A 10,702-nucleotide genomic window follows, 5' to 3' on the forward strand; every position below is an offset into this window, starting at 1 on the left:
GTAGTCACTCAGACGCTGTATGAAGAAACACACAGTGCGGAAAATAATTTCCACTGGAAAGTAACAAGAGCCTGCAACAGGAAGGTCGACTGTGTAATAAAGAAACTTTTTGTTAATCTTGTCCGGCGGCAGGGTCGACATCTTTGGGCTCAGAGGCATCTGGGATGGATCACTTTGTGAATGCCCCTCATGGGGTACGGTAGTGGGGGGAGAAGGTCAAACCGCATCTCTGGATACAAACTAGTCACTATTTACTGATGAAAAAATAAGATTGCCCTTCTGCCAAAAGATCAGTGTTAAACACTGGAATGTTAAAAGCACACTTAAGGTTCTTTCACACATTCCCTGCTTTCAGTTAATCTTGTGGCAGTAGAGCAAGTCTGCATCGTGCGTGATTTATCACTCTGGTGCTGCTCGGTTTTGTTTTGAAACGACAATCTGACTACTCCAGCCCCGGTAACATGCATAAATCACTTTCAACAAGACAAAAGTCTGTCGTGGTCAGATTAACAGAATGTAACTGTGGCTAAAGCCTTTGTTTCCTGTCTGACCAGTAATTCAACCCCTCCTCCCCCCCCCCACAGTTGTGTTCAACACAATGCTCTGTCTTTGTCATTTTTCTTGGTGAATTCGTGTGGCAAAACAAAAACTGTAAATCTCAATGGACTTGCAGAGTTTTTTCATGGAAACTCTTCTCTCCTAACAAACAACACTGATGGAGTGGAGGAGGTGTCCTCGTGTGAGTTAAAAGAGCATGTTTTTCTGGAGATGATCGTAATTATGCTGCTAATGGAGTGCAATTAGACCCTCGCAGAATCACAGTGTTTAAACACATTCAGCATGAAGAAAAGTGATATTTTCACACAACCACTGTGAGCTTTGCGCGCTGATATTAATTCTTATGGTTGCACGACATGTTGGACTGTCATACCACACTCCATGCACTCTTTTTCACAGGTATGTTTAAATGAAGGGTGAGGAACACTGACAAAGTGACCAGTGTGTGAATGACTGTATGCTGGGGCTTACAGACAGATGAAGCTATTAATGTTATGTATGTCTTGCGTGAAAAGGGCTTTTGTTTCTGGTCTCCACCAACTCCTGGGGGAAATATCTGATTCTACAGCTGTTCAAAATTCCACATGTTTCCTGCTAGTCACAAAGTTTGTCTTCTTCAGGGCATATGAAACAGTGCAGCTCAAGTATATTCCATCGAAAACAGTCATCTGTATCTGGAAATGTTGAGAATCATGTGACGGAACTAAAATATGAGATTTTTTTTTACACTAGTTATCTGAGCAATTGATTTTTGAAAAATGTTGATGAATTCAATTTAAAGCAGCTCATGGCAGCTTAGTTTTAAACCCTGAAATTAAAGTTAAATTCCTGCGTTGGCTTTTTTTTTTTCTAGCTTCCTCATGATAACTGAACAAATTCCGTTCACTCATGAAAAAATGTGTGATACACTCAGAAGATTATTCTTCAGTGTGTGGGGACTGTGTGCTGGGCTGTTTTATGACGAGGCTTTAGTATCCTTATCACACAACATCATGCCACTGTCATTTTTCAGTTCTTTGAGAGAGACTCAAAGTTTTGGGATCTATTTGAAATGCAACACTACACTGACTGTGCCAGAGGGATTCAGCAAAGATATGCAGTGTAGACAAACTGCACATTATTCGAGAGGAAACATTCCTCAGATTGTTGGTGGATCTGGAAACCTGGTGGCTTGGCACGTCTGTCTCCTGTGTCTGTGGGGCTGGCAGCACTACACACAATCCAATGTCACGGTCTTTTTCAACATCTGTCCACTTGGAGAATGACCCACCAGGCCTGCATACACGGGAGTTGAAGGCACATTGTTCTTCAATGAGGAAAACATTTACTTTCAAGCCTGGGATATGAAAGCACTTGTTAAGTGTTGATTATTTGTGTGCATTCCTTTGCACATGAAAAGCAAGACATATTTTCCTCTTTATCGTCATTGGAAAGGCTGTGAGTTATTAGAGGTCGGGTAATATTACAGAGACCGAGTTTTTCTGAGGTGCAGAGCAGAAATTAAAGTAAAAGAATGATAAATGATAAATGTTCGATAGCATCGCCACCATTAAAACACCAAACAAGACCAAATGCGCATACACTCAGATTGACTGAAATCCTGAGAGGAAAGAGGTCTGTTCGTGATTTCTGGCAACAAATCTGCAGTTGTAGCTTAAATTGGTGCCAAGTTGGCAGTGTCAGCAGTGGATAAAATACAAACTGCAAAACCAAAGACACACCAAGAATTCAGAAAACAAAATATGTTTTAAAAAACGAGAACAGCATAAGATGTAGCAGTTTTTTCTTTATTGTTGTGTTTATTCTTAATGGAAAAAATGGCTGAGATTTATTTATTTTTTATTGCTGTTGTTCTTGAATTAAATGTGTGGAATCATAGAAGCTACTATACATAATGTCTTCATATCAACCTCCACGTGGACAGTAAATTTGATATGCAGTGCTTAGACTGAGACTTGTTCATATGAAGAAAAAGCTGATTGGATCCAGAAGTTTTAAGATCAATCCACAAAATGTTTAGTATTTCAAAAACACCTTCACAGAAAAAGCTTTTCGGAGGTATTGTGAAAAAAAAACAGAGGGTGGGGGTTTGTTTTTTTGCTGCAAAGTGGACGTCCATCCGCAGTTTTCCCTATGTTTTGCTCGATAACTCCGCCCAGACTGAGCGCTCAAGTCGGTCACTGGACCCAGGCTGCCCCGCGGCCCGCCCACTGGCGGAGCTTATGCTATTAATGTCACTGCGAAACACAACTTCAGGATCCCTCAGAGGGAACTGACATACAACACGTGAGCTTACTGTAGTTAATAACAGCATGATGTTGTGAACTGGATAAAAAATATTTTTGTGGTGCACTCATCCACGCAGTCAAAATGTGGAAGCCTGCCGGGGGACCGAGGCTCGCCTTCAGCCCAGTGGGACCTCGCGCTGCTGTCGCCGCGGTCACCTGTCTGCTGGTGACCGGGATGCTCGTGGTCACTGGCGGACACCCGAAGGAGCTGCCGGCTGCGGGGGGCGCGGATGTTTTCTCAACTTATTTCAGGCGGCTGGCCCGGGAGAGGAGAGCGGTGGCCGGCCCAGCGCGGAGAAGCGCTCCCCCTCGGCCGGTGGAGCAGCTCACACAGGCTGACCTGTTCGTGGCAGTGAAAACCACCGGGAGGTATCACCGGCAGAGACTGGAGCTGCTGCTGGACACCTGGCTCTCCAGAAACACACCGCAGGTGAGTCAAGCTGTGCAGCTGGAGACTGCTGAAGCGCTGCACTGAAAACGAATTAACGAATTAGTAAGGGAAAGTCTCATGTTAGGTGCTCATGATTCAGGATCAGAAATCACAAAAATGACATGAATAAATGTAATATGATATGAATAGATGTGCAACAGTTGCTATCAAAAGAGCCTTTATATTTGGACTGGGCTCCCTGGCTTTTTAATCTGATCAATTTGCCAAAAACGTTGAGGTGGAGATTTGGGGGCCAAAAGACTCCACACTGCTGCCCATTTGTTGACACAACAGCAGCGATATGAACTGGAAAGACTACGTAAAGACGACATTGAGAGGCTCAGATAGATGGATGGATAAGCAGGCTGCATGAGATGCACATTTGTTGAGTAACTTTCACTCAAACATTTTCAGTTTTTCCGTCTCCCTGCTTTGTTTTCACTCTACATTTAATAGCCAGACCGATCAAGAGTTTTCATGCAACATGCCGGCTGCCCAGTTTAATGCATACCCTGTACCATTAAACCCAGCAATGTGCCTTTCAAGTGAATGCATAATTCAAATCAGCATTTTCCCTTTATTATGGCTACCTTCACTCAAGTTTATCTGACTCAGGCTGTGACTAACAATGATTGCAATTTTGATTTTATATTTTTATTCGTTTACAAATCATTTTCCCTTTTTAACTGATCACAAATGTGAAAATGACTCCCACAAGCTCTCAGGCTACAAGGCGATTTTCCTTTAAACAATTTGTTTAACCAAATAACCACTTAACACCCAAAATGTTTCTTGTTTTTGAGGAGCTTCCCCCCATTTACACTTAAATTAAATTAGTTCCCAACTTAGTTTGTTTAAAGAAAGAAAAAGGGAAGAAAAAAAAAGTTTCATCTGGTTCAGGAGGAGTTTCATTGGCTCTCAGATAAATATTTTAGATCAAAAGCAATAGACAGACAGCTTTTTGGTCTTAACCACAAGGATGAGTGAGTCATAGATGCATCTGTTGCTATAAAACACATGGGGCAGCGGTGAACTGTACCCATCAGCTTCAAAGCTACTAATCAAATGCAGACGTGACTGCAGATTGCTCCGTGAGTGTTCTGATTTCCATTAAAGCCTCGGTGTTTGAGGAGGAACTCGCTCAAGTAATCGCCAAGCTGTTGACATGTAAATACAGTTTATGTTGGGGGGGAATCAGCTGGTGTGTGTGTAGGGTGTGTATGTGACACATTCCAGCATCTGCTCCCACAGTCAGGTGTGCGTAACTCTACCTGTTTCCCAGACACACCCCTTCACTGTAAGACTGCTGAGCAAAGGGAATACAGCAACACACACACACAAACACAAAGTCTCGCTGTTGCCTTCATAAACACACCCTGGGAACTCTGGATTTCTCATGGGAAGTTAAAAACGTGTCTGATCACAAGAATAAACACGCACACACTCGCCTATCACTTGCTCCTATCTTAGTGGTGAATGCTGCCACTGTTTCCTGTGTTGTAAAGCTCCACTCCTGACAACACCCCCCCCCCAACACGCACACTCATGCACAGATGCAGAAGTTGACTCCTCTTAAGAGTGAAAAAAGAAGATTGATAAAAACTCACAGCTGGCCTGACTCTTTTTTTTCTTTTTTTTCTCCCCAGTCTCTTTACCACAAGCACTGATGTGATCACACAGTAATTGCACCCAAGATTTATTATATTCAAGCTGTGAGGCAGGCGGGTTGTAAAGTGGAATCCCCCTGACTTTCCAGGGCGTGATGTTAGAGCTTTATGCAGGTTTTTAATTCAAATAATGCTTGGAAGGTTAATGTAGGGCTCTTCCACATTGCATTTGGGATATTAAAACAAATACACATGTTAACACAAACTTATGAGGTTGTTGCGTGTTTTTTATTATATGACAGTTTTGACTGTGGGCAGTTAGCTTAAATGTACATTGAGAAATGTGAACAACTATCCTCTGGGATAAGAGTCACACCGAAATCTCTACGTCATGAAGGTCAGTTGGGGATTGCGGTGTAAGAAGAGACAGAACACATCGGGACTGTATAAATCCACAGAAGAGTCCTTCCAAATTCTGCACCACCTGCCCTCCATCTTGAAAACTAAAGTACCATGGAAACGTCTTGGGCCAACTTTATTCTTCTTCTTTTAAGTCGTTGTCAGGAATAGTTTTCCAGGCTTCTTGAAGGACAGCCAAAGCTCTTCTTTGGATGTTGGCTGCCTTTTGTTCCGTTTTTTTGCCAAGATGATCCCACACTGTTTCATTGATGTTGAGGTCCAGGCTCTGGGGAGGATTCGTTCCTCCATAAGATCTGTTGCCACAAATGTTCAGGTACAAAAACTGGACTAAAAATTAGTTAAAAAGAAGAGCATCCAATGTCCACTTTGACAGATTATTTCTCAAGACCACTTTAAAATATCACAAGAAATTCTGGCTGCTTGGAGGCAAAATATAAATGGATGAGAACTATTCAAGACTATTTGCACAGTTCTGTGTGTGCAAATATCAGAAGAATTGTTGCTGTTTTTAAACAAGCCCAAAGTGAACCTGAGGGGCATTGTTTCATTTAAAATATATTATCCTGCAATACAAAGCCAAAACAACACACTATTAACAACACCCAGGGAATTAGATCACTCCCCGTGGAAAATAATGGGGTCTACACAGCTTCCTGAATACATGATGACCTTCAACCCCCATCGCTCATCACAAAAACATGCACAGTCACCCTTTCAGCTGCGGAGTTGTGACCAGCTGCTCTGCTGCTGATAGACAGGAGGCTTACCTTTGGCTTGGCCTCCGTCCAGTATCAGCATTGCTTGTGGAAACGAGAGGGGGGAGGGTCTCACCTGAAATCACAAACGGTGATCCCCAAACAATGGCGGTGGAGCAGTGAGGGCAGCTGTATGGATGGTGTTTTTCTTCTCGTGGCTCGGAAAGATTGCTCACCTGATATTTAACTGTGTTGCATTTGTGTTTTTTTCTTTTTCCACAGACGTACGTGTTCACGGACGGAGAGGATGAGAGGCTGAGGAAGAGGATGGGTGAGCTGCACACGCTCACCCTGAGACACGCAGACGAGTTTCGCTGAGTCGCTGCAGTTTTATCTGCCGCATGAGAGGCAGCAAAGCAGGAACCAGGCTGCTGACTGAGCAACTCTGTTTCCCTGAAGTGCACAAAGTCACTTCAGATTAATCAACATGCCTTTCCTATTCTTACTCATGGAATTGTTCTACTTTCAATGAAGTATTCTTCTTTTATCAGACACATTGTAGGATTCAGAGTAAAACTGTGCGATTAGGTTATTTACAGAGTCCTTTCAAGCATTTTTAATATAATCAGACATTTATCAGCTTTCCTGCTTCAAATTGAACAATTCAGTCAAAATTCCCCCTTCGAATAAACATATTTTTGTACTTTGTTTGACTCCTGCTGCTGTTGATAAGCTTATTTATTGCCTTTTGCTTGTTATTGATCATCAGGAGCTCACCTGATCAACACCAACTGCTCAGCTGCACACAGTCGTCAGGCCCTCTCGTGTAAAATGGCTCTGGAGTACGACACCTTCATAAACTCTGGAAAGAAGTGAGTCAGCGTGCGCAACACACTGTAGCACATTCTGTTAAACGTACTGAGAAGGCAGCTTTCTAACTGTCACCGACACGTTCTGCAGGTGGTTCTGCCATGTTGATGATGATAACTACCTGAATGTCGGGGCCCTCCTGAAACTCTTGTCTCAGTACAGCCACACGAAGGACATTTACGTCGGCCGACCCAGCCTTGAGCGGCCAATAGAGGCCACGGAGACACTCAGCACCACTCAAATGGTGATTTGAAATGACAACAAGCACTTTGCCTTGAAATTGAAATGCTTTACGTTGTAGTCAAGTAGCTCTGTCAGTTCACATCATTCACTCTAAATGAAAATGTACTATACTCATCTGGACAGATGTCCTAGGGTGTGTCAAGCTTCTTTAAGCACATTCATTAAAAATGCTGGCTCCGGTTGACAGTGATCAAGAGTATCCAGTCTGTTTCCCAGGGCTAATGCCTAAGTTTACGCTGCTTGTGTGCAGAAGCAGGTGCGCTTCTGGTTCGCCACAGGAGGAGCAGGGTTCTGTCTGAGCCGCGGTCTCGCTCTGAAGATGAAACCATGGGCGAGGTAGGCCCAGATTTCTTTTGGCAGCATTCACGACCACAAGAACTCCTCTTCCTCATGCTCCATGTCTTTTCCTTCCCAGCGATGGGGCTTTCATGGCCACAGCTGAGCACATTCGCCTCCCCGATGACTGCACTGTTGGTTACATAGTGGAGGCGCTGCTTGGCGTGAGCCTCACCCGCTCTGCGTTGTTCCACTCTCACCTGGAGAACTTGGAGCTGGTGTCAGACATAAACAACCAGGTACATTGTCGTGCTCATTGTCGTGGATCTAAGCCACTATTCATTGTTAAATCCGCACGAGCGAAGTCATGTTTGTGTTTATTTGCTCCTCCCATCAGATCACTCTCAGCTACGGCACTGTGGACAACAGCAGGAACGCTGTTAATGTCAAAGGACCATTTTCAATAAGTGAAGATCCCACCAGGTAAAGTAAAGGACCTAAAAGTTATTTGGATTATCTTTTATGCAAGATAGATCAGCAAAATCAGTAAATAAATAAAATGATTTGAAAAAATCTAAGTGTTAATCCCTCAGACCTGTGAAACTTTGAAAGTTTTGTTGTTGTTGCTGCTGTTTTTTTGCAGTGGGATGGATTGTTTAATCAAGTAGTTTGCTTTAGCTCGAATAATTATTCATGATTACCTAGTGTCAAATATGTACTTTTAATGGACAATCAGACTCCATTAAATGTTGCTCTCCAAGATTCTTTACTGTAAATGGACCATAACACATCACATGACATTACAGGCACACAAAACGAGAGGCTAAAGAAAACTCAAACTGATTTAAAGTCTTCCTCATTTTCTCTTTTGCTTTCTTGCTTCTTATCAGCAACTCTTGTTGGGTCTTGAAACTTTTTTTTCTGCACCTTGTTAGCTCACACACCGATGGCTAATGAGATAAGCGTGCTGCAACCTAATAGCTGTTGGTTGATGCGGGGAAAAAAGTCATTAACATACAGTAGTAAACCTTGAAATGTATTCAGTACAGACCTACAACAGCTTTGGAATTGTGTCACAGGGAAAGATTTTGTTTTTGCAACTTGTGCTGCAGTTGTGTTTTTATGTAAACGCTTCTTATTGTCCGTGTTCTACTACTACAAGTTTCCTGTCTTTGTTCATTGTGTGTGTGCACAACTAATTGTACTCACGGCTTTATTTTGAAACCTTTAGTTGGTAGCTTCCTGGCATTGTGACATTGTTTCCCTCTCCTTCTCAGATTCAGGTCTGTCCATTGTCTGTTGTACCCAGACACTCCTTGGTGCCCCAGCGCCTGGCGACTTTAACCCCCATCCAGAGACGAAGAGGGAGGGATGAACTGATGGTGGAAAAGATGTCTGAGTTTGGAAGGAGCACTGTTGAATTACTGTGAAGCCTAAACTCTGACCGGGTGATGGGTCGCTCTGAGTCAAAAGGTCAAAAAGTGCAACGGGAGCAGAAGATCAAATGGTCCCTGTTTGGGATTCATGACGGAGTGGAAACCTGTTTTAGAAACTGCTGAAAAGAAATCCCAAGGGTGATCATGTTGTTACCAGAATCAAGTTTGTCCCATGTGTGCTGGAGCTTTTCGGGCGTTTGTTAGCTTGAGCAGTAATCAGGCTCAGATGTTCACTGAGCTAAATGCTAGCATAAGCCTGTAGTATCTGAACTCGGCCTCCTCTGTTGCAGCTTTTCTCATTTTTTGGGCGTTTTTTTTAGATATAATTTTATCAGTCATGACATTTCACTCAAACAACTGCCTTTTAAAGAACTCTGTAAAGCGTTTCCTCACAATCCTGCACATTTCCAGCATGCCCGTTCTTAATTCCTGATCAGTGGAAATCATCCTTTCAAGGTTAAACCAAGATGTTTACTTGTTTGCCCACCCTCCTCCCCTTCATGCCCTAATGTTAACTATAACTGTTACCGAGAGTAGATGAGATGAAGCAATCTATCACATGGGGACTCAGTCATCTGCTATTTTTTGGGGGGTAAACATCCCAAAGTAAAGGACAAACCGTTTCCATGGATTTGGAGATGATACACTTTGAAGTTTTGTCTGCCCAGTGTTCAGTATTAACCTGCCATTGTAGTATGTAACATGACTTCAGCACTTTGATGTTTTATTTCTTATGTTTGCTCTCGATATTATTATAAAAACACATTAATAGAATAGTCTGACCATTGGGAAAATATGCTTATTTGCTTGACTTGTTAGGGCTTGGTTAAACAAAGAATTAACATTTGATTCAAAGTGAGCTGGTACAGGCTGTCTACAGTCCTTGGGTTAACAGAATAAATGCTAAATTTTCACGATTCCCATAACAACTGTGCTTGTATCTCAGTCCTATAAGGAATATTTCTAGATCTCCCCAAATGTCAGACTATTTAACAATCATATTTCTCATCTGGTGAAGCTTCTAATCCAGAATTCTTTTCTAGAAAATTGGATGTCACTCATTTGTGTCCAGGTAAAAGGATGGAAATGGTTAATGGATTATGATCAGAACGCAGTTTAGACTGCTTTTGAATTGTTGCAGCAGTGTAGCAACAACTTCCACTTTAAAGTTTTACTGGGAAATGACTCATGTTGAGTTGTCTTCTTTCTTTCTGTGCAGTGAAAGTAATTTTTTGCCACTGTGCTGCAAGTAATGAACGGTGGCATCTGAAGCAAATCTTCTCTCTCCAGTATCTGGATTGTATGCAGGCTAATAAAAATGGTTAATAAAAATCATTTTGAATTATGTTTTTGATTATTTTTGTGCGTGATTCTTGTTTTATGGACTTCTTACCTATGACCAAACCATGCAGAGTAAAGACAGAATCAGACAGATGAGCACTACATGTGCGTGTGATCGCATCTCTGACAACCGGGTTATGTGGACATTTATTCATCCATTCATTTTCGAGGCCAAGATTCAACCCAGGAACTGTCTTGCTGTGAAATATGTTAATTACATCCATTCATTTTCTATACCCGCTAATTCCAATTCAGGGGAAAAATTCAGCTTATCCCAGGCAGCTGTCACTGGGCGAGAGGCAGGATACACCCTGGACAGATTGCCAGTCCTTCACAGGGCCACACAAGACACACAGCCATGCATGCTCACACTCACTCCTAGGGACAATTTAGAACTACATGCATGTTTTTGGACAGTGGGAAGAAGCCAGAGTACCCGGAGAAAACCCACACATGAACGGGGAGAACACACAAACACACAGAAGTGCCACAGCAGGGATTCAAACCCGCTATGTGGACACTATGTTATAGTCTTAAT

At 42.6% G+C, this 10,702-nt stretch overlaps 1 protein-coding gene across 1 annotated transcript; it reads left to right on the plus strand.

The window, feature by feature from the left end:
* The first annotated feature begins 2,825 nt into the window (after positions 1-2,825).
* Positions 2,826-10,167, plus strand: LOC140305742 (beta-1,3-N-acetylglucosaminyltransferase lunatic fringe-like). Its single transcript, XM_072384718.1, has 8 exons — positions 2,826-3,276; positions 6,281-6,329; positions 6,768-6,870; positions 6,959-7,112; positions 7,362-7,447; positions 7,527-7,686; positions 7,785-7,870; positions 8,665-10,167. The coding sequence occupies exons 1-8, from the start codon at positions 2,929-2,931 to the stop codon at positions 8,729-8,731; spliced, it is 1,053 nt and encodes a 350-aa protein (XP_072240819.1). The 5' UTR covers positions 2,826-2,928; the 3' UTR covers positions 8,732-10,167.
* Positions 10,168-10,702: the final 535 nt, after the last annotated feature.

The sequence above is a fragment of the Leuresthes tenuis genome, unplaced genomic scaffold (assembly GCF_036924035.1).
Source record: "Leuresthes tenuis unplaced genomic scaffold, fLeuTen1.0.hap1 SCAF_4, whole genome shotgun sequence".
Classification (NCBI taxonomy): Eukaryota; Metazoa; Chordata; class Actinopteri; order Atheriniformes; family Atherinopsidae; genus Leuresthes; species Leuresthes tenuis.

Excerpts from the sequence above, each read along its gene's own strand:
- LOC140305742 (XM_072384718.1), top strand. The coding sequence starts at position 2,929 with ATGTGGAAGCCTGCCGGGGGACCGAGGCTCGCCTTCAGCCCAGTGGGA. Across the intron at positions 6,871-6,958 it reads TTCATAAACTCTGGAAAGAA|GTGGTTCTGCCATGTTGATG; the intron begins GTGAGTCAGCGT and ends CACGTTCTGCAG. Across the intron at positions 7,687-7,784 it reads TGTCAGACATAAACAACCAG|ATCACTCTCAGCTACGGCAC; the intron begins GTACATTGTCGT and ends TCCTCCCATCAG.